The sequence below is a fragment of the Carassius gibelio genome, chromosome B2, assembly GCF_023724105.1.
Source record: "Carassius gibelio isolate Cgi1373 ecotype wild population from Czech Republic chromosome B2, carGib1.2-hapl.c, whole genome shotgun sequence".
In the NCBI taxonomy this organism is placed as follows: domain Eukaryota; kingdom Metazoa; phylum Chordata; class Actinopteri; order Cypriniformes; family Cyprinidae; genus Carassius; species Carassius gibelio.
Window position 1 is genome coordinate 13,692,369 of NC_068397.1, and position 15,276 is coordinate 13,707,644.

At 37.2% G+C, this 15,276-nt stretch overlaps 1 protein-coding gene across 1 annotated transcript in view; it reads left to right on the forward strand.

Annotated features, from left to right (window-relative positions):
* LOC127951466 (collagen alpha-1(XI) chain-like) overlaps positions 1-15,276 on the forward strand; it is a 66,435-nt gene that overhangs the window by 15,613 nt on the left and 35,546 nt on the right. Inside the window, exons 5-17 of the mRNA XM_052549342.1 lie at positions 1,643-1,768; positions 5,537-5,635; positions 6,292-6,375; positions 7,426-7,728; positions 8,448-8,507; positions 9,645-9,686; positions 9,826-9,888; positions 11,378-11,452; positions 11,865-11,948; positions 12,183-12,239; positions 13,423-13,476; positions 14,518-14,571; positions 15,110-15,163. Of these exons, the coding sequence (XP_052405302.1) occupies positions 1,643-1,768; positions 5,537-5,635; positions 6,292-6,375; positions 7,426-7,728; positions 8,448-8,507; positions 9,645-9,686; positions 9,826-9,888; positions 11,378-11,452; positions 11,865-11,948; positions 12,183-12,239; positions 13,423-13,476; positions 14,518-14,571; positions 15,110-15,163 (1,155 nt within the window). The remainder of the gene's footprint in view (positions 1-1,642; positions 1,769-5,536; positions 5,636-6,291; positions 6,376-7,425; positions 7,729-8,447; positions 8,508-9,644; positions 9,687-9,825; positions 9,889-11,377; positions 11,453-11,864; positions 11,949-12,182; positions 12,240-13,422; positions 13,477-14,517; positions 14,572-15,109; positions 15,164-15,276) is intronic.

Genomic DNA, 15,276 nt, shown 5'->3' on the forward strand with positions numbered 1-15,276 from the left:
GATTGTGAGTGGACCGGTGACGCACATGAACAAAATCGAACCACAACAAGTAGCTGGTGGGGATTTTGATACCGATCTGTTGTTGGAAGTTTTTGGCCTCGTTTTCAATATTTAATATCCAGAATCTGTAATTAGCTCACTGTGCTGTACAAGGAGTTTTTCTCTTTGAAAAGAATGTGTCTGTTATGAATTAACACAGTACTCTGCAGACACTGTAAGACAGGGCAATCCCAATGGATGCTCAAGTATTCAAAGTAGATTTATATCTCCCTGTTTCCGCCAGTGTTTACTCCAGAGCCATGCTAGTATATTATCTATGTTCTCAATAGTGAAGAAGAAGATGTGCCAGACGCTAAGAAAAACAACTCCTGTTCAGTGATGGAGTGTCATTGGACGGGACTCAGACTAGAAATAAGCCGAAAAGGGAGATGTGTTTGACCAGAGATGGATGTCAGTAGTGGGCCAACACATTTTTGACTTAATGTTGAACTAGGTCAGGTGTGTTTGTATGGTTAGTCTGACTATGTTTGAATGGGGTCACTGAACATCAGTGTGCATGTATCAAGGGTGTCATGATGTACTGATTTTTTTGAGGGGACACCGGCGCTCTGTTATTTTAGTATTATTTTCATATTATAATATTTTTAAATAGCTTTTATTTTTTTATTTTTACAGTATAGACAATATATACTTATTTAACAATATATATATATATATATATATATATATATATATATATTGCATTTAAAATGCATTTTTCTCCTAAAAATGTGTTAGTTCTTAATCGTGAGATGTTTGATGTATAGAGGGATATCAGAGCTCTCCAGTGTGTACAAGGATTTATTGGTCATGCTTGCAGGAAGCATCATTTTGGTACCATAAAATGTCTTCCAGCGCCCTAAGCTCCTACAGATGTAGACCCTGTAATTTAATGTTGTCTGCATGTTAGCATTCTCCTCCACAGGCCACCCTGCTTGACTTGACTTTACACGCCAATCAAATCAAAGAAATCTGTGTGTTTATTTACCTTTGCCCTCCTTTGACTTTTTTTTTAACCTATTTATGATGCATTATATCAGTATGTCACGGGGGGTCCGAGTCTGCGCAGGTCAGCAGAGATATTCTGTGGTTTCTCCAGCAGTAGTTTACATTCTCAACAGAGTCAGACAGTTCCCGTTTGAAGAATTCCTCGGGTTCGGCTTGTGCTCGGAGCTGTTTGGCCTTTGTGTCGAGGTGGGAGAAGGGATCTTATTTCCTTTCCCGAAATTTTTATGAAAAACAGACGGACTGAGATATTTCACATCAGCGCGGGTGATGGTTATTTTTCTTGCCATTCCTCAGTCTTTAACGTAGGATGCGCTGTGAAAGGAGACTCACTATAGAGCACAATAGTGTTTTTTGAATGGGACTCAGATTAGTGTCCGATAAAAAAAAAAAAAAAAAAGCTTTCGTTCTTCCTTGTTTTTTCATCTGAGAAACACGTCTGCCTTCTTACGTCTGTCTGTCTATCTATCTGTCTGTCTGTCTCTCTCTCTATCTATCTATCTGTCGGTCTAGAAATGACGTGTATCATTATTATGTTTAGACATCCAACATATATAACATATATAGTACTGAAAAATGTCTCTGTGATGTCATTCAGGGAGACATCCAGCAGCTTCTTTTGGTGGCAGACTCTCGTGCAGCCTATGACTACTGTGAACACTACAGCCCTGACTGTGAAACACCCCATCAGGAGACACCACAGGCACAGGAACCTGAGGAAGAGGTCAGTACATGTCTGGATCAGACCCAGACGAGTGTGTTGTGTGTGTGTGTTTGTGTGTGTGGCTGTGTGATGATATATTAATGGATTATATATGGTCTACACCCACAGCTTCTGTCTGGGGCTTTCTTAGGCCTGGGTTCAAAAACATTGCCAAATATCTGAATTATCCATCTGTGTTTAGTAGGGCTATATAAGTGTAATCGCCTAGTTGGGTTTTTGTTCTGCAACAACTAGTAAAACACTGTTGAAGCTCCTCAGATTGATTTCCTTTGGTGCTTTTGCATTGTATCCAGAAAGATCAGAAAGTATATACTTTTCTAATAAACGTCTCTTCTAAATATCAGTGTTACAAATAAATGCATTAGGTGGCGCTGTGGATAATTGATGGCAAGGTTTAAAAAAATAATTTTTATTACATTTGTAAATAATTGTTTGTTTGTTTTTTTTACACATATTCACATTTGTCATAATAATGTTGGTTTATATATATATATATATATTTTAAATGTCCACCGATATTATTCAGTCTATTATTGTGGTACAGAATGTTATACCAGAGCTGTAGGTCTGAACAAACTGTCCTAACGGAATCTATTGTGAATCACAAGTGTGATCTTGAGGGATTCAATTCTTCTGCTAATCCCAAATTGAAACAGTGCGGTTTGTCTGGTTTTCGATATGAAGCTTTTTCAGTACGTCAATGTTTTCCAATAGTATTTCATAGAATAACCGGTGAGCTCACGGTGGAAACTATTTTTCCCCCTGCCACAGAGTCTGAGCCCACTTTTGAGTGGCGTGGAAATATATTTTTCTTTAATGACTCCTGCATGCTTGCTGGGAAAGCCTGGTTTCTCCCTCCACAGCTAACTCTGGAATACCTGGAAAAGTGGAGTTATGTCTCTCAGCTGTTAAAGAGCTCCTGATTGTAGCATGCTGATAAATCACTGTAACGGCTGCTTGGGGTATTGAGAACCACACCACAACAGGGGATGGAAAATGTAGCTTCACGTATCGTAGAAGAAGCCAGAGCAGAACCAAATAGAAATCAGCGAATTAATACAGAGAGGTAAAAACAAATGAAATAACTATATAGTCAGCTTTTTAAAAGCAGGTGATATATAGCTTTATAATCCGTGTTAACTTTCTAGTGCTGTAACTCAGTCCAGCATCAGCAGCCTAACATCTATATCTTTTAGGAAAAGCAGAGATCTTTGGATGCAGGCCCGTTCTTTTCCCCTGCAAGGAGCTCCCCTGCGCCGTACCAAATGCTTTAAGACACGTGTGGGAAACGGGACGCGTTTTTAATGGCCCAGGATGACATTTATGCCTTTCATCCAGCTCGCCGGCTACAGCCATGGCAGGCTCCAAGCCTGGCAAGACCCTTTAATACCGTAAACCGGCTCGCAGTTGGATATTTCTTTCTTTCGCTTCTCTTCTGCAGCCAGTGGAATGCAGCCAGTCCACCAGGCCTCAGTTCTTTTTTTTCTCTGTTATTTTTATTAGCTCAGCTGATGCATAGGGACTTAAATTCATCCCTTTCTGATGGACATACGCAAAAGACAAACTTGCTATACCACTACAATCGAATATAACTCGCCTTATGCCCATGCACCTTATTACAATTAAAGAAGAAAACAAGCAGAGAATTGGAATCATATGTTTATGATTGCTTATTTGTCATAAACAACGCAAGTCATTTATTATTGGGAAGGACTTAACAATAGTTCTTTGTTGAATTGTTAAACTGACTGCTATTCAACAACTTTCAAAAACAGTTTGTGTGCGAGTGGCTTAGGAGTGTAACATTTAATTAGAGCGCTTTATTAGAAGCAGAATTATCCAATAAATTAATTATAAAGTGCAAACTGCCATGTGTTACATTCACAGTGAATACCATGAGCACTGTTTCAATAAAAAAAAACAGGATTTTCACGCTAGTTGCTGGGATAATTTTATATTGGTGTTACTATACGTTCTGCATCAACATGCCGGAATGTACAGTAATTACATTTTTACGTTAATTGGCAATTTTGAATTATATGATGATGATGATGATTATTATTATTATTTATTTTATTTTCTTTGGGGGGGGGTAATTATCAATAATTCTCTTATTTGGGTACTGAACATTTAAATACAGTACCAGTGGAGTGTTTTACAGTGATATGGCAGGTGGCTCAAAATTATGATGTAAAATAGATCACTATCTGGCAGTCTTATTATATTATTTTAATACCCTTTAGAAACCTTTTTTTTTAGCATTTTCACTGTCACACACCCACATGATCTGAAATTTATAGAGGTTGAATTTTCTTGATCTTGTGTACATTTTCACCAGTGACAAGAATACTTTGTACTGTTTACTTATGTCTCTTTTTTTCTAATTACATGTTACTGTTACTCATTGCTTATTTGGGCACAGTGTTAATGCATGTTATCATTAAAAACAGATCAGGGGTTTAATCTCCAGTATGGGGAGTTGCACTATAATATACTCCATTATTATGTTCATGAAATTCACAAGATTTGAATTCAGTTTATGGAATTTGATGTGACTGGATATGTACAAATGGATTTCCACAGGAATTCGTTCTGCTTTGTGTTTCATGAATGAGGTCTGGTTGGGCTCAAAGCATTTATTTTGTGCTTTTGTACCATAAAATGCTTTGAATGAAAAAAAAAAAGAAACATTTGTTAAATGATACAGTTATATAAATAAGGTATTAGGTAAAATATGTCATGTAAATCATCAAATCAAACTAAGCCTTTTGACATCACTGGTTTGATGGTCTAAATATATGTGAAGGTCTGAGAAATTAAAGTTTTCAAATTCTTAAACTACAAAAGGATTTTGTAGTTCACTGACCACCCATCAAAAACATTTTGCATGATTTATATACTTATATTTGGATTATATGTGATATGCCAATAATGTACCTTACAGTGATCCCAAAAAGCTTTTGAACACTTAAAAATGTAACCACACTTAAAAATGTATGGACATTGTTGCATTAAAGTGCCCCTATTATGGATTTTTGAAAACAACCTTTCATGCAGTTTGTAACACAGCTGTAAGTGAATAAAAACATATTTAATGAAGTGCACATTGTATAAAGTTATCGTCTCTCAAAGGAAAGTCAATTCTGAATCATTGAAATGAGTCATTTCTAAAACGAAACCCAAGCCTTTCATGTTGACATCAACAGGAAACAGCAAATTACCTGAATGAAAATGCTAATTCATTCTTTGCCACTAGGTGGCACTTTTGGAGCAGTAAAATTGCTGTTTCCCAGGTAACACTGTACACAAAGCAGTACTGCACAAAGGCTGCTTTATCAGGCATAATTAAATGAAAATGAGACCAATCAGGCCAATCACCGCAGATTAGCGTCATGCAAAGGAGGGGTTTGAAAAAATGAATCGTTAAACAAGTCATTTGGGAGTCTTTGAGCAAATAAGGTAAAAATAAATGCACATCATAAAACAATGAAAATTGACATTGCATCCATGTCAACCAGTTGTTTGGGACTCCCAAAACCAAAATGTGAACCTTTCATTCTCATAAGGGCATTTTAACAAAATACCAAATCTAGTGGTGTTTATTAAATAATAATAATAATAAAAAGTACAAACATAAAAAAAAAAAAAAAAAAAGTTTTTTTTTTTTGGATATCAGGTATTCAAAAAGTGTTCAAATGTGTTTTGAGGACTGTATAAGGGCTTTGAATTCAAGTCTTTCTTTCTAACATGCAACTATCTCTATTTCAGTACAATACTGAATACACAGATTATAATGAGTTCTATGACTACACAGAAGAAGGGACTGCCACTGAAAAACCCACTGACAATGTCGTTACTGAGACCAAGGTAAACCCTCTTGCTCATCTGTATGGCCCAGGTGCATGTCGACCACTGTGAGATTTTCTTCAGCCTGCCTACTTCCACACTGTGTGATCTCTGACTTATTTCCCCAATTCTCATGCTCCACTGTTCTGTTATTCTCAGTCACTTTGCCTTTCTGTCTCCTCATGTGCCATCACTTTCATTTAAATACAAGCTCCAAATGTAACTTTTTGCTACATCTACAGATTTTTAGAAAATGTATTGACCATGCATGTAACTGTATTTCCTACTGTGTTTGTCAAAAAAAAAAAAAAAAATTCCACTGTCAGAGACACAAAAACAAATGTTTACATAGCATTTGAAACAGTGCAACTCAGTGTACCTCAATCTCAATTTTTGATTATAAATGTTACACTGAGAATTGTTTTTAGTTATTGTTCCCCCCCATTTGTAGACAGTTTGATTTATTTTAGAGTGATTTAAATCATCCACTATTATGTTGAAATATATAATAAAGTTACCGGCCAGCTGTTATCCACTTGCCAAATCTAACTTTTACTTCAACTGCTCATATTTCAAATTTGGATATAAACAGCTTAGAATGAGCAGTTGTTTTAAAATGAACAATAAATGAAAAATGTTCTTCATTCTGAGTGATGTGAATCTCTTGTGTGATATAGCCCAGCACTGCTGACGCTGGAGACTACTATATTGAGCAAGACTATGGCACTGAAGTCCCTTCTGTTTTAATTCCAGCCAATGAGGTAAAGATCTGCATGCTCCTAATAGTTATTTTCCGTTGTGTATTTTAAGTGGGTTTCTATTGAAATAGCCTTCTTTTGGTAAAACTTTTCTGATAATTTTTTTGCACCTTATTTTTTGGATAAACTTAAATAATTGCTATGTTTAGATCATGTCATTACTAAACTATGAGAGAAAAGTAGAAAAGCATCCACATTTGAGTTGCCAGCTCTACTCGAGGTGGTTCACTGTGGTTTTCCTTTACCAAATGGTTTTACCTAAGTCTGATTTTTATGGGTAAAAGTCAAATAAAAACCACTATTCCATGTAACAGTTTACGTTCAGCAGAAAGCAGTGAAATCATTGCATTTTCCTTATTTATGTTATTTCAATAGTTTGATGATTCTGTCACAGTTTGTTCTAAAACATCGCACAAATGAAGTCTAAATCAAGAACATCCAGCTTTAACTGGAACAATATGTCTTGAATTTAGTGATGGCCAAACTTCTGCTTCAAATGATGCACCTACATGGGCTGACGCGGCCTCATAAAGCACTCCTGTATACAATACAAAGACTGGGATTAACTAGAGAAATGTTAAGTACTTTTGTTCACTGCATAAAGGCCCCTGGGTGAGGAAAGCTGTCAAGACTTAAAGCCAAAATAGTTCTTCAGTAAAACAAAACAGAATGCTGGAAGGCATATGATGTACAAAGTAAGAGGCGAAACCAGTGCAGCATTATCACATGTAAGGTTGTCGTGGGTTGTCATTTTATTAACAAGAATGATTCAGATTTTTGAATACCCCCCAAAATTTGTACATTTGTATGGTCATATCATAAAATACACGTTACAGAAATTAGTCCAAATTTGTACATTTGTATGGTCATATCATAAAATACAAGTTACAGAAATGAGTCCAATAACACATTGTCATGTCTAAAATGATCCCATTTAGTCTACTTATATTTTCACATGTAGAACCTCATTAAATGAGTTTGATTAAGTGTCTACATTGACTAACCTCTGTGTTCCCTTCATTCTCTGACCTCCTGCCTCCCCGGGCTGGGCAGAATCCATCGCCAAAAGAGGAAATAGTAGACGACTATATTACAGGGATAGAAGATGTTGGAGTGGATGCCACCATTGCCACCAATGAGAATGTTGATATACTGGAGTCCAAAAGCACTAATGGTGCAGAAAACGAGAACTTTAAGGAATACGACATTAACGAATATGATGCAAAAGAGATAGACCCAAGCATTTATGATGATTCATTCTATGACTACAATACTGGAGCTAAACCCACCGGATCAACCTTTGAGAGCGAGTTTGGACCAGGCCGACCTGCTGAAACGGAGGTCACGGAGAGCAATGTAAGTTGACTTCTCCATCTTTATGTATATATTGTATATACTATATACAAATGTATATATTCTGTCTTTAAATATATATTATTAGTAGTAGTATTGAAACCATATAACTGTAATTCTAATGCTTCTAATTATTAGGAGTAATGTCCATTTACCTTACTACATTTCAGTATATCTGCTGACACAGCAACACATGCAAGTCTCTCAAATGTAGCCGTTTAACTTGCGGTGTGTGGGAGACAGGAAATGAAATGTTAGTTGCGTGATTGCAGTGTTGATCTGTTATAACTTGAGACTTATTTTCACAGCTCAACACAAGCACTCGTTCACACAGACACTTACACACATGCACACACTGACCACAGTGGCTTTGTGCTCCTTTTCTTCATTCCTGGAGGGATATATCATCCTGTTCCACAAATATAAAGCACATATGCACACACTAATTTAATAGTTGTGTTAAACGACTGAATAAATATTGTCAAATGACTTTCCCTGCGTGTCCTATAAGTCGATGTTATAGGAAAAGATGGAGTTTCCACTTAATTTCTAATCATCCTCACATAAATCACTGAGTATATTCGCCACTTGGCTTTATAGGGTTATGCAGTCCATTTTGGGCATTAGCTGTAGTGCTTAATGTGCTGTTTTACAGTTGTTTGGTCTACAGGAGTAGTACTTCCTCTGTCATTAAATCTCAGTTTGTTTTGCCTCTGTTGTAGGTTGGTGGTGGCTATGGTGGTGAAAAGGGGCAAAAAGGTGAACCTGCAGTCATTGAGCCGGTAGGTAAACTCTGCATGAAGCTTTTACAAGTACCAAATGAAATGCAACTAATAGTAATGCATCATATTTTTCCCTTCAATGGTGTGTCAGTTTGAAAGGCACTTCGGGAAGGGAACGCCATTTATTTACAAAGGGTCCTTCCAAAAGTCAGTGAAGGGAACATGCGAAGGACACTTCACGGAAGTGATTTCTGTTTGTGATCATGTGATCTGCAGTTAGGAGATCTTGCGATGCTTTTTAAAGCAAAGTTGGGGTTGATTTCGAGTTCAGATACAAAGTAAACAGAATAGGCTAATTAAACGTACACCCCGAAACTTGCTGCTGAACGAAACCAACTGTGATTGGTTGTTTGACATGTCAGTCAAATGGCCTCATTGATGGGCCTTGGCCAATGAAAGCTCCCATAGATTCAATACCTTCAGGCTAGGTGGTTCTTGGCCTCCATGTCGTGCATTTAAAATCCTTTAATGCACAGCAACCCGTTATCATTCAAAATTGTAAAGTTGGGAGTATTTTTAAATGTTAAATTATTTTTGTGAAAGTCTTATTCATACCAAGGCTGTATTTTATTTGATAAAAAATACAGTAAAAAACTGTAATATTGAAATATTATTATAATTGAAAATAACTCTTTTCTGTTTTAATATATTTAAATAAATTTTATTCCTTTGATGGGAAGGCTAAATTTTCAAGAGCCTTCAGTCTTTAGTGTCACATGAAATAAATCAAAATCAAAAAGTCTTTACTATCACTTTTGATAAATGTAATGTATCTTATATTTTGGAGCTATAGTATGCCAGTGTAGTCATACCTCCCATCTATTTATTCTTTGTACAGTTATACAGAAAAGGGAAGATGTTAGCAGTCCAGGAAAAAAGATTTTTACATTATTACTCTCAAATGTCAGCGTATTATTCATCTGATTTTGACAGCAGTTGCAGTATTAGCTTTTCCTGAATAGTGAAAAAAGTCGATTGGTTCAGTTGGACTAAATGAACCACATCTTTTGGGTTCCTCTTCACTCTTCACTGATTTTCTTTTTATTTCCATACTGCACATACTGTGAGATTTACGGCCTGCCCAGCATGCTACCAAACTCATGTTTTTCTTCCTCTCTCCCCTTCAATTCTTTTCAGGGGATGCTGGTAGAGGGACTCCCAGGACCACCAGGTCCCGCTGTGAGTATCACCTTGTTCCGCACTCTTTTCACACATGGCGAGACTCCATAGGAAAACTTGACTTTATGCAAAATGGCAGCATAGTGTGTTTCTGTCTATGTTACATTGCCTTTGACGTTTCACATGTTCTTTTTGTCAGGGTGTCCCCGGCACTCCAGGTATACAAGGCTCCCCAGGCCTCCACGGAGATCCTGGAGAGAGAGTAAGTTGACATTTCCCAAAATATCATCCTTCATTTTGGTTACTTACTATCTCTTAATCCTATTTGTGGTTTTAAAATATCTTATTCACGTATATACACCAGTTATAGGTAACTGTATCCCTGTCAGAACTTTCACAGTCCTTTTTTCACTTTATTGGAGCAGTTAGACTTCCACATAAAGACAATGGTAAAGTATACATTGTTAAAAGCATCGAGAGAATCAGCCAATGAAATGCAGTATGTCATATGTAAACGGGCAGATGTGTTCATATTACAAAGACCTGAGAAGCTATGTTGAAACCAGATCTGCCTATAAATCCTCACTCTAATAACACTTCCAGAGGAGCAGCTAAGCTTATAACCTCTCGTACACATTAACACATACTCATTCTCCCATAGATTCATATGTTTTGTGCTGTTCGCACCATTTTTCAGAATTGTAAATGCTCTCTGTTGATTACAGCACAGAGAAAAGCTGTCCACATATTAAAGAACAGCTGGATTTTTTCCCCCCACTTTACGGTGGTGCAGCTCGGCCTTTTTTTCCTCAACCTCCTGCAGAGTTAACCTTTGCAGTGCATTCTGGGAAGCGGACAGCTATCCCACCATCATTGACCTGCGTCTCCCAGAACATAGGGCTTTTTGTCTGGGAGAAGTGATTTCCCACTCGCTTTGATCTCCATCAGTTCCTCCTCTTATGAAGCCAAAATCTGTAGCCGAAAATGCTTAATTAACAATGACGGCCACTTCCCTCGATGGCCAGCACATCCTCCCTGATTTATATACAGAAGCACATGTGCGCTAGGTGTCAGTGTATATGTTACATAGAAAGGACGTTTGCCCAGCCTTAAAAAACACACACATGCACTCACACAATTACACCGTCATATGGGAACAATTTAAAGTGAGCCGTCTACAAGAGGAGTGTGACATGCCTGCTAAAGAGATCTCTTCCTGAAACTACCCTAGCAGGCATTCCATCATATGAGTCCTCCGCGCTTTTCTTGTGGGGTGTAAGTTTCATTACGAGCGCGCACACAAATAAACAGCGCACTGAAAGGAACTATAAACAACACAAAACATACATAAACCTCAGTATAAATATAAAGCGAAATAAACCTAAGTGTATTATTATGGGATAATGACGGGGCTTTTAGCACATTAGCTATTTTTGATTTCGGGCGTAAGTAACGCCGCGGAAATCTCCTGCAGTTTAGTCGCAATTTGCGAAAGCGCCACAGCATTTTTCTCTAAACTGTTTAGTCAAGCTTTTGTTTTTGTAAACTGTCTATTCCGAGATGATTTAGGTGACCTAACCGACAATTTAAAATGAGCCTACAGTATTTTTCCTTTATTTTAAACTTTAAAGAAACATTCTCTCTTTCCATGCCTATTCTACAGCCATTTACACATTCGTATCCCACACACTTTATGGCTCATTTCCTTCTGTTTTCCCTCCCTCTTTTCTCCTTCTCTCTTCTTCTCTCAGGGCCCTCCTGGTCGTCCTGGTTTGCCAGGCGCAGATGGAGCTCCCGGGCCCTCTGGCACCATCCTCATGTTACCGGTAAGCTTCTCCAACCCATACATTTCCAGTGATTCTGATTAAGGACAAGATTTTCCAGCCCGCAATCTTAGAAAAACCACTAAACTTATCTCAAAATCAGCTGCAAATGGCCACTTCCTCGAGCACTGGACAAATTACTATCATTGTACACGTCCAAGCAGGTTATGAATTGTTACAGCTGTGAAAAGCCCTAACCCCACCCTGTAACCCCACTGCACTCACGCTACACCCAAAAGTCTATGTTAATTCTACACAAACTGGCACTTTGCAGCCCAGATCCAAAGCCATAATGACAAGACCGCTGAGGCCACTTTATTTTGTAGTGACTCCAGTGACCCCTCTAAATTCCAGCATGCAGTAAAAGTACGGAAATAAACCTGCAACTTCTAGTTTGTGGATGCTTCTCTGACAGTTCCGTGCTGGTGGAGAAGCTCACAAAGGTCCGGTGGTGACGGCGCAAGAAGCTCAGGCCCAAGCCATACTCGCCCAGGCTCGGGTGTGTACCCTTGTTTCGTGATTTTGTATTTCTTTTTTTTGGGTGAAACGAGTGAGTTAGGTGCAGGGAATGTATATGAGCAAGTTTATAGTGACTGTTAAAACTAAGAAAGGTTTGTATTTCTCATAAGACTGACTGTATGTAACATATAAATGTACAAGTTGCCAGTAACAAAACTTATGTACTCTACTGCAGTGAATGTCAGGTTTGCTAAACTTTACTTTATCACTGCAGTTGACTATGAGGGGACCACCTGGCCCAATGGGATTGACGGGACGTTCTGGCCCTGTGGTGAGTGTCCCATTTTTAAGTGACATTTAATAATGACTATATAATTTGAGGAAAACATTAAACAAAACGATTCCTTTTCAACAAAATTAAACTATGTTCTATTACTACTGTACCACTTTCACTTCATATGCTGAATATATTTTTAAAAGCTTTTTATACAACATACTGTATGCTGGGGAAGCATTGGTAAGTAATTGTAATGCAACATGATGTGAATAGAGAGATATATAAGTCAAAATATATGTCAAAGTATATCTATAAAAAAAACGAATGAAATAATTTTCATTAAAAGGTGAGGTTAGATATTTAAAAAATGTCTTTAATCATCCTTTTTTGTATTGAAAAAAAAACATGAATTATTTTCAATTTCAATTTAATTTTATAAACAGTTTTACAAACCTAAATATATTGCACAAAATGAAATTAAGTTGTGAATAATAAGTTGAGGTATTGTGATGCTTGTTCAATTTATATGTTTAAAATTCATTATTGTTGCTGTTGTTATTTTGTTTATGAAAAACAATAATAATTTGTAATGTGAATGTTACATTTAATTTAATAAACAGTTTTGCAAAGATAAATATATTCAATGTAATGAAATTAAGGTTTAAGCCTGTTCAATTTAAATGTATTTAATTCATTTTTATTATCATTGATGTTATTGTTATTAGTTTTTATGTAGATGAGGGGCACAGGAGAGCATATAAAATAAACACGATTTAAAAGACACATGCATGCAAGATTTACCTTCATGAATGTCTCTTTCCTTTTCCCATGTCTTCCTTTCAAACCCAACTTCCTCCAGTTGACATTACACAAACACTGATAGGAACATGTGTTACTTTCATCTCGCTGTGATTTATGACCAGGAAATGAACAGTTCTTCTGTGCTGATGTGCTTTCAGGCTGTCCGCTGTTTGTTTCCATGTTCTCTTCTCAGATTTCTTCTGTCACATTTGTGTTTCTGAATTTCATCCTCTTGAGACGAATATTAATAAGAATGCCACTAGAATTTCTCTCATTCTTTTCAACACGGCAACCTCCAAATCAAATGCCCTTTAAAAGCAATGGCAGAGGAATGTGTTTGGGTAGCCAGAGTGTGACCCAAACACAGCTCCACGCATGTGATCATTGGTGTTTAGAGAGGTGTGTGAGATGTCTAATTCATCTGTGTGTGTTTCAGGGTGGTCCTGGTGCACCTGGTGCTAAAGGGGAAAGTGGAGATCCTGGCCCACAGGTGACTATGTCTCTTTTTAAAAGCTTTAATCCTAATTAGAAAAATGATATGAGTATTCCTGAGACTTAGTATCTGATCATTATTCCTATTTTTAAAATAAATTTATATTATTATTCAGCAAGAATGCAATTTTAATTTATATATATATTTTTTTAAATAATCCTGAAAAAATGTATCATGGTTTTCAATTATTTCAAATTATTCTTTAGCTGCAAATCAGCATATTAGAATGTTTTCTGAAGGATCATGTGACGCAGAAGACTGGAGTAATGGCATCTTCCGAACCCAATTTTTTTTTTCTTTACTTTATTAACTGTTATAAATGCTTGTCACCCTGAGTTGAGATAATGTTGTATTAAATGTGCTGCACATTTGATATTCACATAATCGGACTACTTTTCTACTCATTTAACATGTGAAGCCTGCAGAGTTGAGATAATTAGATGTATATTAAAAGCCATAGTTCTGTAATCTGGCTTTTCATTTTTGGGTGAACAGTCCCTTTAAAAGTGCATTGCATTCGAGTCAATATTGTATTTAATGATTTGCATCATGCTTATAAGTGACCATCCTGAAAAAAAAAAAAAAATGTTTCTAAAAATGCTGATTTTAAATGACAAAAAAAAAAAAAAAAAAAAAAAAAAAATCCAGTGGGGGTCCTTACCTGTTGCAGATTAATTAACTGAATTAGGGTGTTACATCATGTTACGTGTGTTTTGCTCTGCCTCGGAGGTGCAGCTGCCATAAACTTTAACTAGCGTGCTGCTTTTCATGGTATAACTTAAATGCAGTTGAATGTAAAATATGCTGAGGGGCTAAACACTCGTCCACAATAAAATAGCCCTTTCTAATGTAAAAAACATGCGCTTCTACTCTGGAGCAGAGAGAGTCTCAGTCAGCTATGGTGAGGAAGAACTATATTAGGCTTTATGTGTTACGTCATAAAAAGTAACGATTTAACAATTGCTTTTACTTAATTTTTTAACACTGCTTTGTCATTTAGCAGCACGCTTTCATTACAGAATGTTGTGTGTTTTTAAGGGACCAAGAGGACTTCAGGGCCCTACTGGACCACCTGGAAAAGCAGGCAAGAGGGTAAGAACAGGAAAAATCTACTCATGCTGTGAATTGGTAGTGTTTGATGTTGGCATGATATTGAAAAAGCAAAAAGGTGGCATACATAATACATCTGCGACACTGCTGCTGAAGTACTCAGGCAAACTGAAGCTGAAAGGCTCTACGCAAGAAGCCCACTGTTCACTCTCCAACAGCGCACCAGATTTTCCGTGAAACTGTCTGTGTCTATTAGCCTTGACCTTCATTTACCTGTTTGAGCTTAACTGAATGACATATGTCTGCCTGGATTCACATTCACATCTGCCCGGTTTAATGCCAAGCGTTTCTCAGATTCTCCTTTGACACAGTTTATTCACAGTTTTGTTATAAATGAGTCAAATTGCCACAATAACTCAATCCCCAAACGTGCTGTAGACTCAACACACCTTATTTAGGTTGTGTGTACTCGCCCGCTTCACGTCATCTCCTCTCTCACATTAATTCTGCAGTTGTTTAAAACATATGTTAAGCACATTAACCTGCAGCATCGGGCTGATGATGCGACCTGGTTTTACAGGGCCGTAATGGAGCCGACGGAGCCAGAGGAATTCCTGGAGAATCAGGAGCCAAGGTAAAATCACCTCTGACTCAAAACCTCCACTTAAAACCCAGTTAGCACTGATTGAGGTCTCAGAACTGCTTCTTTTGAATTGAAAACTGGGAGTGGGAGTGTTTGTTATTGTG